This window comes from Phycodurus eques, chromosome 3, assembly GCF_024500275.1.
Source record: "Phycodurus eques isolate BA_2022a chromosome 3, UOR_Pequ_1.1, whole genome shotgun sequence".
NCBI lineage: Eukaryota > Metazoa > Chordata > Actinopteri > Syngnathiformes > Syngnathidae > Phycodurus > Phycodurus eques.
The window spans coordinates 20,662,880-20,677,330 of NC_084527.1; the positions used below are offsets into that span (position 1 = coordinate 20,662,880).

The 14,451-nt window shown below is 42.5% G+C and overlaps 1 protein-coding gene and 1 long non-coding RNA gene across 4 annotated transcripts in view; one reads left to right on the forward strand and one right to left on the reverse strand.

The window, feature by feature from the left end:
* The first annotated feature begins 158 nt into the window (after positions 1 to 158).
* Positions 159 to 8,697, forward strand: LOC133400246 (uncharacterized). Its single transcript, XR_009768319.1, has 3 exons — positions 159 to 400; positions 6,777 to 6,949; positions 8,519 to 8,697. It is a non-coding gene; the product is annotated as an uncharacterized LOC133400246 (long non-coding RNA).
* Positions 2,281 to 14,451, reverse strand: part of kremen1 (kringle containing transmembrane protein 1) — a 98,996-nt gene continuing 86,825 nt past the window's right edge. The window contains exons 6-9 of one of the 3 annotated variants that reach the window (XM_061672562.1): positions 14,037 to 14,369; positions 8,534 to 8,725; positions 6,760 to 6,844; positions 2,281 to 4,463 (exon numbers count right to left, since the gene is read on the reverse strand). In XM_061672562.1, coding sequence (XP_061528546.1) covers positions 4,292 to 4,463; positions 6,760 to 6,844; positions 8,534 to 8,725; positions 14,037 to 14,369 — 782 coding nt within the window. In that variant the 3' untranslated portion in view covers positions 2,281 to 4,291. Of the gene's footprint in view, positions 4,464 to 6,759; positions 6,845 to 8,491; positions 8,726 to 14,036; positions 14,370 to 14,451 lie in introns of all 3 variants that reach the window. The other 2 variants (XM_061672561.1, XM_061672563.1) reach the window with 2 other exon arrangements.

Sequence of the window (14,451 nt, forward strand, 5' to 3'; positions counted from 1 at the left end):
TGTGTTGTCATCCAGCCCCGAATTTGCCAGATAGAATATCGTATTAATAAAATTCTGAAAATATTTTCTATTATATTTTGTATTCACTCATCGGACGTCGACCTAGCTGTTAAAAGTGCGCATGCGCCGCTTCTTTGCCGCAATGCATCATGGGAGGGTGCGTCGGGATGACTCAGCGGTTTCTTGTCAGTGTCACGTTTACGATAGAATTTTAACCCAAACTTTCTGCTTCTAAAGCTTCGTTTATCTTTTTTTAAAATGAAATTAAGGGAGTTTTGCTGTTCAATAAGAAATTCTGTAGGTACAAAAAAAGTAATAAAGAAACGGAACGGCAAATGACACCAAACCATGACGGAGCATTTTTATTATGACAGGAGACCAACAACCTCATGAAGTCAAAGTAAGAATATTGGTACATTTCACTCATATTGTGCTTATTAAATATTTTGTGCTCACTCTAAATACGGATGATAATTGAGACCTGGGTGCTCACGTTTTTAAAACGTAATTTTACAACAGTGAACTTACAAGAATGATGTTCTGTGTTGTTGAGAAAATCAAATGTATTTTTTTTTATCATGAAAATAAAAATCTTATGAGAGCAACGTATTTTTTTCAAGAAGAAAACCTTATGAAAATATTTTCAAAAAAATTCTGGGGAAAAAATAAGCATAATTTCCCAAACAGTTAAATCATATCTATTAGTTAGTAGTTATAATGTATTATTTATTATGGCTTGTTTTAATAATAAATGAATTAATAATAATATACGGTCTATATATTTATAACAAAATAAATATGGATGGATAGTTATTAATTTATAACTTAATACTAATTTAATAGTAACTTAGGTGTAATGTATATTCAGTCCTGCTCACTGTTATTGGCACCTCTTCATTTTTTTGTTAAACCCCCGCCCCACGTGAGGACAAGCGGTATGGAAAAATGATGGCTGGATATCCCCAAAAATAAATAAATAAAACACGTTCACACAGAGGGCGCTAGAGTATAATACAAATACAATTTAGTAGGCTGCATTTCCGAGAAAAAATCTAAATCAATTGTCTGCCTAGTTTCTGAGCTGTGGTCTACATGGAAAAAAAAAACTCTATACTCATTAAGCTTATTAAAAATATTGATTCACTTCATTTTCTTATGTCATCATTTAGCTTTTTTTTTTTTTTTTTTTTTTTGCTGAGATTAATGAAAGTAATTTTCTGGTTGTCATTTGGTAGCATAGCTGCTGCAAAGCTAATCATAAAAGTATGCACTCATGTGACTCATAAACCTTTAAGAAAAACAACATAAGCATTTGATCTTCCTGCTTGGCCTGGTCCAGGATAATGACGATGATGATGATGATGATGACGACGAGGATGGTGGGAGTGAGGCGCTGGGAGCCCTTTGCCATATCCGATAAGGCATTTTAGCGTCACAACAAAAGACGTCACACTGTGTTTGTCGCAAAAAGCTCCGGATTTTCCCACGCGGAAAAGAGAGAGAGAGACAGAGAGAGAGAGAGAGAGAGAGAGAGAGAGTCAGTCAGTGAGGGAAAAAAAAAAGAGTCATTAGGAAACATGCAGTTTTTATTTTTGCAACGAGGACACATTAAATAAAACCAAACAGCTACTTCACTTTTTTCCCCCTTTCTTTTTTTTTATACAAAAGATAGTTCCCGTTCACATAGAAAATAAACAATAATTTACTGTATAAATTATAAATCTCACTATTTCTGCTATGTACATATTATCATTTGTAGTTTGGGCTATCATATTGTGAATGTGGCATTTAAATTCACTGCCATTGACTGCTTTAGAAGTTAAATATCCATGTTAACTGGGAGGGCTGGCAGCAAATGAGTTAATTTTGAGTGCTCTGGCTAAGTTAAGTTTGCACTTGCTGTACGGCTGTAAGACCGTGTTGATGTTTAAAATTCATTGTAGGTTTTACTAAACTATATTTTTATTAACCAATAAGAAAAGTAGCATTTCTTTTCCTGAGGGAAAAAAATATGACACCTATTTGAGGTCAGGTATTTAAGTTCGAGTGCTCCGGCTAAGTCACGTTTGCATTTGCTGCACAGCTGTTATACTGTGCTGATGTCTAGAGCTACTTGTTATATTTTATATTAAATACAGTGTATATTTTTAGTAACCCCCACAAAAGATTAAAACAAATTTCTGGTGGGTGGAATTTATTTATGGTGAGGCGTTACGTTTTTTGACTTTATATTTGGGCTTTAATCTGTCACTTTGGTACATGCATGTTCATGAAAATAAAGGTGATTCATCTTCTTCTACTTTTTGTGTGCAAGTGCTCAGGTTGTTATAAGTACTTTTTTTTTTTAGCTTTTGAAAGTTTCTCTTTGAATGCAAGTGCATCTGGTTTAATATATTCTGACTGTCAAGTATGTTTTGATGGGATTTGCTTTGTCGACATTGAAAAGAAGAGACGCACACTTTCTGGAGTAAAGCAGTGGGACGAGGCTTACAGAATTTCTGGGAATTTTAGGGCAATGTGTTAAGCTCGTGCATTTTGCACTTGATGTATATTACTATTTGTGAAATGTTTTATTAAACATACAGTTGATGACGTTTATTTGAGGTGAGGCATTTAAGTGCAAGCGCTGTGGCTACTTTAATTCAAGTTTTCACTTGGGGGACGGCCTGAAGACCGCACTGATGTGTATTACCATGTGTTTCATTAAACACAGTTGACAGCGTTTATTTGAGGTAAGGTATTCAAGTGCTAGCACTGTGGCTAAGTTTGAGTCCAGTTTGCTGTTTTATGCTTTATTAAATATACTTTGCTTATTTACCAATGTTTTGTTTTCCAGAGGGGAACAAAAGGAGGTGTTTATTTGTGGCAAGGCATTTAGTTGTGAGTGCGCCAAGTTTGTACTTGCTACCGATGTTTACTTTTGATGGCCACGTTTTTTTAAACATACTTTAACTCATTATTACTTGTTATCATATATACATAGTTTATTTGGGCGGCACGGCGGACGACTGGTTAGAGCATCTGCCTCACAGTTCTGAGGACCAGTGTTCAAATCCCGGCCTCGCCTGTGTGGAGTTTGCATGTTCTCCCCGTGCCTGCGTGGGTTTTCTCCGGGCACTCCGGTTTCCTCCCACATCCCAAAAACATGCACGGTAGGTTATTTGAAGACTCTAAATTGCCCGTAGGTGTGAATGTGAGTGCGAATGGTTGTTTGTTTATATGTACCCTGCGATTGGCTGGCAACCAGTTCAGGGTGTACCCCGCCTCCTGCCCGATGATAGCTGGGATAGGCTCCAGCGCTCCGGGACCCTTGTGACGATAAGCGGGTCAGATAATGGATGGATGGATAGTTTCTTTGTTTATATTTAGAGTTTTTGTTGAGAAAATATTTGTATTTGTGGTGGGCCATTCAAGTGTGAGCGCTCAGATTAACGCAAGTAAAAATTTCACTTGTTGCGCGACCTATAGACCAGACTGAGGTTTATTACTGTTTGTCGCATGTTTTATTAATCATACTGTTTACTATGTTTATTTGAGGTGGGGCGTTTAAGGGTGAGCGCTCTCTGTGGCTATGTTTGCACTTGTGGCACAGCTATAAGACCATGCCGATATGTATTATTAATGGTCATGTGTTTTACTAAACATACTGTAAATGTGTAACCAAAATTTTACGAGACTTTGGTAGTTGATGATCAGGTGATTTTTCAGTTAATTCCCATTCATCGTGATTCTGGGGTGTCCCAATACTTTTATCCCTATGGTGTCAAAAGAATGATCAACCATGCGGAATTCTGGTACATGCGATACTACATTACCCCTCACCCACATTTCAAAGCTAATATGAACAATATGTTCAGTAAAGACAAAGAACACAAATGAACTCGTCATTGAACGCCTCGTGACGACTATTTACAAAGGCTTACAAAAATAAATCCTCGTCACGTATGAGACGTGTTAGAAGAGGGAGGGGATATGCCACAAGGCACTTGAACACTTGAACACTACGTGACGCTAAGTCTTCCACTCAATCCTCGGCGCGTCCGCTCCAATCCGTGAGCAACTCATCCTCTCCGAGGGCAACTGGTTACCCCGAAAACCTTTGGATACAAGGCCCGTGTTACGGAGAAGCAGCACCACCTTGGCGCAGAAGCTATGCCAACAGGAAGGGGCACCGCTTGTCTTCCTCCCTACGTCAAGCCAGGGGGTGCCACCAGGATACCCGCATTAGCTGCTAGTTAGCTTAGCACCTCGCTAACCAAGGAGTTCAGAGGAAGCCGTTGGAGGGTAAGTACTAGTTGCCCACCAGGGGACTGAGGTCTCCGTGATGGTGGTGGTGGCTCTTGAGCTTCTTCTTGAAGAGGGAGATGGTGGAGGGCCGATACAGGATAATCCACGGCTCTGATGACGTCGAGACGTTCTGGTTGCAGTTGTCCGGGCCGCTCACTGTGGGGATTCCCGGGGACCTGCATGGAAAAGATGGGGAAAATGTTACATAGGTGTCAAGCCTTAAACCTGAAGTTTTAAGCAAGTCCCAAGTCACTGAGGTACGGTGCTGTGAAAAAGTATTGGCTGCCTTCTTATTTTTTCCATAGTTTTCCCGCTTGAATGTTTGAGATTGTCAAACAAATATAAATATCAGATAAAGATAAACAAAGTCAACATAAAATGCAGTTTTTAAATGCTGATTTTATGAAGGAAAAAAAAACTCTTCAAAGCTACCCCTGTGTGAAAAGGTAATGGCCCCCTAAACCTAATAACTGGTTGCCCCATCCTCGGCAGCAACAACTGAAGTCAAGCATTCTCTATAACTGGCAATGAGTCTTTCACATCTCCGTGGAGAAATTTTGTCTCACTCTTTCTTGCAGTATTGTTTTTTTTGCCTTGGTCATAGATGCCATTGTTGACCATTCTATTCCTTATTGTTGAGTCATCTTAGGAAGGCCTGCAGTTCATTAGATGTCGTCCTGGGTTCTTTTGTGACCTCCTGGATGAGTCGTCATTGTGCTCTTGGGGTCATTTTTGTAGGCTGGCCACTCCTAGGAAGGTTCATCACTGTTCCATGTTTTCTCCATTTGAGGATAATGGCTCTCATTGTGGTTCGCTGGAATCCCAAACCTTTAGAAATGGCTTTGTAACCCTTTCCAAACTGTTAGACATCAATTACTTTATTTCTCGTCTGTTCTTGAATTTATTTGGATCGTGGCATTGTGTTGAAGAATTTTGGCTGACTTCATTTAGTCAAACACGTTATATTTAAGTCATTTCTTGATTGGACATGTCTGGAGGCAATCAGGCTTGGGTGTGTGCTTTGAAAATGAACTCAGCTTTCAAAAATATGTGATTAGCCACAGTGAATTCATGATTTAACTAGGGGGCCATTCATTACTATTTCACACAGGTCCAGGTTCCTTTGAATAGTTTTTCTTCCTTAATAAATAAACCCCCCATTTAAAAACAGCATTTTATGTTTACTTGGGTTATTTTCTGTCTGAAATCTACATTTGTGCAGTCACTGATGGTGTCGTGGTACATTTGCCTGACGTCTGTGCAGGCAGCATGAGTTCAGTTCCCAGTCAGTGACGGTGTGAATGTGAGTCTGTACCCTGCGACTGACTGGCGACCAATTCAGGGTGTAGTCTGCCTGTCGCCTGGAGTAAGCTGGGATAGGCTCCAGCGCCCCATGTCCCTGAATAGGATAAGCGGTGTCGAGAATGGATGGACGAATTTACATTTATATACAAGGATTTGAGAAGGGCGCCAATATTTTCTTACTTCTCCATACATCTTTTCCCATTGAAATGAATGGAAATGGCCTCCCCAAAACAAACAATCCCAAAAATTGTAAATGTGTTTTTAATAAGGGAAATAGCATCTATAAGATTGTACTTTATAAAAACACATAGTAACATAATTAAATGCAATGTAAAAAAACATGAAACAGTTTGTGCATCAGGTTTATTATTATTTAGGCTTTACACGATCAGGATTTTTGGGGCCGATCACCGAGTTTAAAAAAAACGATAACCGATCACCGATCCGATCACAAGATGGAGCAATGTGACCATTTACATGACTTGTTCATTTATTGTATATACTTGTGTACTGTATACTGAGTACTGTATCCATCCATCCATCCATCCATTTTCTGTACCGCTTATCCTCACTAGGGTCGTGGGTGTGCTGGAGCCCATCCCAGCTCAAAATTATTCTCTAGCATTTTAGACAAAAGTTAAAAGATTAATGACCTCTAGGGTGTATTCAAGGATTGGATAAATTTAGGTCAAATCAACATTACAACATGACAGAAATAATGGCTGCTAACTTACTGTAATTAAATTACTTTATTTTGCAATTAAATTACTTTAATAAATACTGTTAATGACATGCTTACTCTAACTTTCTCACTGTCCCGGACTACAGGGTGTTGTCCAGAGTTTGCGTCCGTTTGCGCCACCCCCCTCCTGCGTTGCTTGAACACGGCATGTTCCTTCTTGTTTACATTCTTCAGGTGCCTGATCAAATTTGTTGTGTTGAAGCATTTAGATGACATTCCCCACGACGTACTTCAGTTGTGCACAGACTGGAAATAACTTATGTGTTGTTTGTCTGAGACACCGCAAAATAGTCCCACACCGACGAATGCTTTTTTCACCGACGAGATTGAAAGAAACTTTCCACTGTATTTGAATAACTCCTGCCCCATAAATGGTATATTAAATAAATTGTGGCTATTTGACATGAATGACTGACTAAACGTACTTGACTGTGATGTGCAGCAGCAGCTTGGCCAGCATGGCGACAACGGTGAGGATGAGGAGGCCGGCCAGGGCGTAGATGCTCCACACTGCAAAAAGACAAAGCAAAGAAGGCGGGGGTGACACGGTACCATGGCGTCAATGGTGTTGCTTGGCCAAGAAAACAAAGTGCAGCAGACCGAAAGGACAAGCATGTGAGGAAACACCTGCTGGCAAAAGCTGAGCCAGCAAAGTGTCGAGAAATGTTGATGCATTATCCATGCACAGCTGTTGAAATGATTGCATTCATCACAAAGTCTTGATACGGTAAACCTCACCCGATTGGTGTTTCAAGTTGTTTAAATCAAATGTCAAGGAATATAATTAAGGGAAAAAATGTGTCTAAAATCAATTTAACATACAGTAATTCAAAGGTCAAGTTTATCACACAGTCAATCACACCATCTCCACTCGACTAGTGTTCCATGGTCTTGAATCAAACGCTCAGAAAAAAAATATATTATGTGAAATAAAATTTAAAAATTACCAAAATTAATAGAAAAAGTGCCATTCTAAAAGTAATGATATTACATCGAAAAATAAAACAATTATATTAAATTTAAATAAACAAAAATATAGTAAATTTAAATTACGAACATCCATCCATCCATTTTCTGAGCCGCTTCTCCTCACTAGGGTCACGGGCGTGCTGGAGCCTATCCCAGCTATCGTCGGGCAGGAGGCGGGGTACACCCTGAACTGGTTGCCAACCAATCGCAGGGCACATACAAACAAACAACCATTCACACTCACATTCACACCTACGGGCAATTTAGTTGTCAATTAACCTACCATGCATGTTTATGGGATGTGGGAGGAAACCGGAGTGCCCCAGAAAACCCACGCAGGCACGGGGAGAACATGCAAACTCCACGCAGGCGAGGCCAGGGATTGAACCCCGGTCCTCAGAACTGAGGACTCCAACCAATCGTTCACCGTGCCGCGTAATAAAATTCAACATAAGCTAATGATGAATTTTGTCAAATAGTTTTGATTTGAGTTTTTTTGAAAAAAACTCCTTTGTTTTACTAAATGTATTTTTTCCAGGGTGTTTGTTTTAAGATTCAATAGAACTAACATTCATCGAAGAATAAAATGTATTTATAATAATAAAACAGGCGGAATGGTGGGCAACTGGTTAGCAATAATTTTATTATTTTATTTCAAGATGGCATGGTGGTTGACTGGTTAGCACATCTGCCTCACAGTTCCGAGGTCATTTAGAGTCTAACAAACTACGTAAGTGATTGGTCTACATTAAAGATCATTTAGAGGTTTTCCTTAGACATAAAACGTGATTTAGTCTATGGACAAATGAAGATTTATGTGTTTTCATAAACATAAAAGACAATTTAGTCTCAGACAACGTACATGCTGCGGAAACAAGATAATTTAGTCTGATTATGTGTTATTTATAAATATTCAAAACGATTTGGTCTTCGACAAATCAAACGTATATATTTTCATAAACATGAACGCCAACTTAGCGTCGTCAAGGAACCTACCTGGTACATGTTTTCGTGAGCATCCGAGGAAATTTAGTTTTTGAGAAAACTATGTTTTTCACACACATACAAGACCATTCGGCAGCTCACACAGAACGACTGTACATGTTTTTCTTAAACAACAAACACAATTTAGAGTCTGCAGAGGCGCATGAAGGTGTAGACAGAGAGAAGCGTGGGAGCTGGACATACTAGCGTTGTGTCCGGTGGTCTGTCCAGGTCCAGCCCACTGACCTGGCATTCTGTGCTCCGGTTTGCCGGGGCTGGACGTGATCACGTAGAGGATCTGTGAGGACGAGGATGAGCGTCCTTTGGCTGTTACATTGGCACCGTCGGTGACGCCGGGGGCTGGCTGAGGTTCCACCGTGCTGGAGAAGCCTTCATTCTCATCCTCCGCGGCCTCCTCGTCCTCGTGGCTTCTCAGTGCTGCAGAGACAGCGGTGACAAAATGTCAGTCTGGATCTTCCCTGTAATGCCAAACATATGACACTGTCTGTGATACTTGACTTTTTGAGGCCTTTACTTAAGGGGTTCTCAAAGTAGCTTGGGGGTTGACAAAATATTTAGCAATAAACCTTCTGTAGGTACCAGACCTCATAAAATAACAACACAATTCATTGGTGTTCTTCCACAGGAACGCTGGATCCCCAAATATTGACTGCTCAGGCCTCCAGGTGCTGGGCCTGCACCCATGGGGCGCAGCCGGGCACAGCCTAAAAGGGTAACCTGTGTCCCCCTTCCCGTGGGCTCAACACCTGTGGGAGGGGGCATAAGGGTCGGGTGCAGTGTGAGCTGGGTGGTGGCTGAAGGCGGGGACCTTGGCGATTCGACCCCCGGCTAAAAAAGACTGCGAAAGTTGAGGAATGCTCATCAAACACCTGTTTGGAACATCCCACAGGTGACCAGGCTAATTGGGAACAGGTGGGTGCCATGATTGGGTATAAAAGGAGCTACCCTGAATTCCTCAGTCATTCACAAGCAAAGATGGGGCGAGGTTCACCTCTTCGTGAACACAGTTTAAGGACAATGTTCCTCAACGTACAATTGCAAGGAATTTAGGGATTTCATCATCTACGGTCCATAATATCATCAAAAAGTTCAGAGAATCTGGAGAAATCACTGCATGTAAGCGGCCGAAAACCAATGTTGAATGCCCGTGACCTTCGATCCCTCAGGCGCCACTGCATCAAAAACTGACATCAATGTCGAAAGGATATCACCACATGGGCTCAGGAACACTTCAGAAAACCAATGTCAGTAAATACAGTTCGGCGCTACATCCGTAAGTGCAACTTGAAACTCTACTATGCAAACCAAAAGCCATTTATCAACAACACCCAGAAACCCCGCGGGCTTCTCTGGGCCCGAGCTCGTCTAAGATGGACTGACGCAATGTGGAAAAGTGTTCTGTGGTCCGACGAGTCCACATTTCAAATTGTGGACATCGTGTCTTCCGGGCCAAAGAGGAAAAGAACCATCTGGACTGTTATGGACGCAAAGTTCAAAAGCCAGCATCTGTGATGTAATGGGGCTGTGTTAGTGCCAATGGCATGGGTAAATTACACACATCTGTGAAGGCACCATTAACGCTGACGCTAACGCCCCCCCTCCGATCAGAACCCGAGCGGCGTTCTGTTATTGGACTTCTGTGCTCATCACGGATTGTTCATAACGAACACCATGTTCAAACATAAGGGTGTCCACACGTGCACTTGGCACCAGGGCACCCTTGGTCGCAGTTCGATGATCGACTTTGTGGTCGTGTCATCGGACTTGCGGCCGCATGTCTGAGACACTCTGGTGAAGAGAGGGGCGGCGCTGTTAACTGATCACCACCTGGTGGTGAGTTGGCTCCGATGGTGGGGGAAGATGCTGGTCCGACGTGGCAGGCCCAAACGTATCGTGAGGGTCTGCTGGGAACGTCTGTCAGAATCCCCTGTCAGAAGGAGTTTCAACTCCCACCTCCGACAGAACTTTGCTCATGGTCATCGAGTCCGAGGGACATCGAGTCCGAGTGGACCATGTTCCGCGCCTCCATTGCTGAGGCGGCCGACCGGAGCTGTGGCCGTAAGGTGGTCGGTGTCTGTCGTGGCGGCAATCCTCGTACCAGTTGGTGGACACCAACGGTGAGGGATGCCGTCAAGCTGAAGAAGGAGTCCTATCGGGCTTTTTGGCCTGTGGGACTCCTGAGGCAGCTGATGGGTACCGGCTGGCCAAGTGGAATGCAGCTTTGGTGGTCTTTTGAAGCAAAAACTCGGGTATGGGAGGAGTTCGTTGAGGCCATGGAGAAAGACGGAAGGCTTTGAGGAAATTCTGGTCCACCATCCGGCGTCTCAGGAGAGTAAAGCAGTGCACCACCAACACTGTGTATAGTGGGGATGGGGCGCTGCTGACCTCGACACGGACGTTGTGAGTCGGTGGGGAGAATACTTCGAAGACCTCCTGAATTCCACCCACACGCCTTCCCATGAGGAAGCAGAGTCTGGGTTCTCTGAGGCTGACTCTCCTATCTCTGAGGCTGAGGTCACCGAGGTAGTCAAAAAGCTCATCGGTGGCAAGACCCCAGGGGTAGATGAGATTTGCCCAGAGTTCCTAAAGGCTCTGGATGTTGTGGGGCTGTCCTGGTTGACACGCCTCTGCAACATCGAGTGGACATCGGGGACAGTGCCTCTGGATTGGCACACTGGGGTGGTGGCCTCCCTTTTTAACTGTTCCAACTTCAGGGGGATCACACTCTCAGCCTCCCTGGTAAGGTCTATTCAGGGGTGCTGGAGAGGAGGGTCCGTCGGGAAGTCGAATCTCAGATTCAGGAGGAGCAGTCTGGTTTTGGTTCTGGCCGTGCAACAGTGGACCAGCTCTACACCCTCGGCAGGGTCCTCGAGGGTGCATGGGAGTTCGCCCAACCAGTCTACATGTGTTTTGTGGACTTGGAGAAGACGTTTGACCGTGTCCCATGGGGAGTCCTGTGGGGGGTGCTTTGGGAGTATGGAGTACCGAACCCCCTGATACGGGCTGTTCGGTCCCTGTACGACCGGAGTCAGAGTTTGGTCCGCATATCCGGCAGTAAATCTGACTCGTTCCCGGTGAGGATTGGACTCCACCAAGGCTGCCCTTTGTCACCGATTCTGTTCATAACTTTTATGGACAGAATTTCAAAGTGCAGCCGATGCGTAGAGGGGGTCCGGTTTGGTGGCCTCTATTGCATCTCTGTTTTTTGCAGATGATGTGGTTCTGTTGGCAACATCAAGCCGTGATCTCCAACTCTCACTGGAGCAGTTCGCAGCCAAGTGTGAAGCGGCTGGCATGAGAATCAGCACCTCCAAATCTGAGACCATGGTCCTCAGTCGGAAAAGGGTGGTGTGCCCTCTCCAGGTAGGGGATGAGATCCTGCCCCAAGTGGAGGAGTTCAAGTATCTTGGGGTCTTGTTCACGAGTGAGGGAAGAATGGAACGGGAGATCGACAGGCGGATCGGGGCAGCGACCCAGGACACGCTGGAGAGACTACATCCTTCGGCTGGCCTGGGAACGCCTCGGATCCCCCAGGAAGAGCTGGATGAAGTGGCTGGGGAGAGGGAAGTCTGGGCGTCCCTGCTAAAGCTACTGACCCCGCGGCCCGACCTTGGATAAGCGGTAGAAAATGGATGGATGGATGGAACATTCAATATCTTGTCTTTGTAGTGTATTCAATTTAATATAGGTTGAACATGATTTGCAAATCATTATATTCTGTAATAAAAACAGAATATAATCATTATATTCTGTTTTTATTTATGTTTAACACAACGTCCCAACTCCATTGGAATTGGGGTTGTGTATATATTATATATATATATATATATATATATATATATACATACACCGTGCCGCACCTTTATTTATTTATTTATTTATTTTTTAAGTCATTCAAAGGTTGACTTTCTGGTGTGTTTTGGATCGCTATCCTGCTGCAGAATCCAAGTGCGCTTCTGGTTGAGCTCACAAACTGATGGCTGAACATTCTCCTTCAGGATTTTCTGTTTCTGAGCAGAATTCATGGTTCCATCAATCACAGCAAGTTGTCCAGGTCCCGATGGAGAAAAGCAGTCCAAGACCATCACACTACCACCACCATGTTTGCCTGTTGGTAGGATGTTATTTTTCTGAAATGCTGTGCTACATTTACGCCAGATGTAATGAGACACACACCTTCCAAAAAGCTCAACTTTGATCTTGTCAGTCCATATAATATTCTCCCATAACTCTTGGGAATCATTGAGATGTTTTTTTTTTGGCCTATCAAAATCGTTCAACAATTTTTTTTAAATGTTGAATTCATGCTTAACCATGTTTGATCCAGATTTTATCCAGATTGCCGCAATGTAAAGGCAACATGGAAAAACCCATCCGACAGACAAACAGACCATCCTATTAAGATCCCACATGGTCATCTTACTCATGGGCGACAAATGTTTCAGCCTTGGTGGAGGTCATGTTTTCCCAGTCACCATATCTGGATGTGTTTGTTGCATTTTAATGATAGTCATTGTCATTTTAAATTAAAATCTAACGTCCGTCTAGCCAGATGTCTCGCTGACATCTGTCACTTGTGGTGAGGTCATCAACTTTTCCGCAGGCTTTTTGTTCTCCGCGCGGCCATGCAATCAGAGAGTTGCAATGTTCCCGAACGTGGGCGGCATTCATAAAAAAGGCCGGCGATGCGGGGGCTGCTGCAGCTCGATAAGAAAGTTCAGAGAGGCGAAGTCAAATATGACTTCCAAATGCGGCGTTGGCCCCGAGGACTAAAGGAAAAGTGAAACATTTTTTATTTTTTTTGCAAAGCAAAACCTCATCATGCAAATGTGGCACTCGTTGGTTGGAGCCTCAAATAAAAGGCAACATGGCGATGCCTGGACTGATTAGCTGTGACAAAGCTACACACATTAGCATTCACAACCACTAACAATTAAGTCTTCAGACATGTTTTTGTAAATATCAACAACGACTAAGTGTCTTCAAAGAACCTAACGTGTCTTTTTCTATACCTTGTGGATAATTTAGTCTTCAGTGAACCTAAAACACATTTTTGTAACATTGAAGACAATTTAGTCTTCAACCTAATGTTCGTGTTTTCATAAACATCGAAAGACAGTATAGTATCAAGTAATGTACATATTTTTGCAAAATTTACATAATAATTTTGTATTTTTTCATAAGCATCCAAATAATATTTAGTCTTCAACCAACCTAATGTAAATATTTCCGTGAACATCAAAGACAATTTCATGTATGTTTTTGGGTGATCTATAAAAAAAATTGTCTTCAAGCAACCAAATGTGCGTTTTTTATAAACGTCAATGACAATTTTGAGTATTTGACAAATCCAAAATATGTCTTCCTAGACAGAAGAGAATTTAGTTTCTGACAATTTATTCTTCAATGTACCTACTATGTTTTATGTAAACAAAGACAATGTGTTTTGTCAACATCAGGGATGAGTTAGTCTTTGTATATTTAAAAAAAAAAAAAAAAAAAAAAAAAAAAAAAGGTGAAGTAGTAGTAATCGTTAACATATCTATATTCATAAGTATCCTAGATGGTTTAGTCTTCAATGAAACTAATGTACAAGTTTTCGTAAACATCAAAGACTATTTAGAGCCATCGATGAACCTAACGTATGTGTTTTTGGTATACGTTTTCGTATAATCTATCAATTTTAGAACAAGCAACAGTGCTTCCAAAAGAGAATGTGAACCCTTACCTTGGTAGATCAGCGCAAACCCTTGCGCCTGGTTGGTACGGTCCGAGTAGAAGTAGAGTATGACAAAGTCTCCGGTGACGTTGACCAGCTGGCGGGGCGGGCTTCGCCAGTCGAAGCGAGCCACCACCTCATTGGTGTAACCGTTCAGCAGCTCCACCATATCCGTCTGATCTGTGATGTCGAAGAAGGTGAAGTTGAAGAGGATGGCAGAGGATCCAGGCACCTGCACCGTCCAGTAGCAAACGCGACCAGCTCCGTATTTGTCTGGAAAGTCCGGGGAGTAGATGACTCCGGATGGGGAAGAGTAATTCCCTCCACAGGAACCCACCCGAGCTGCGAAAAATTGATACAGAAAAAAAAAGCGACAAACTCGAACAATCCGTCTATCATTCATTTTGTATTATTAATCTGAGCC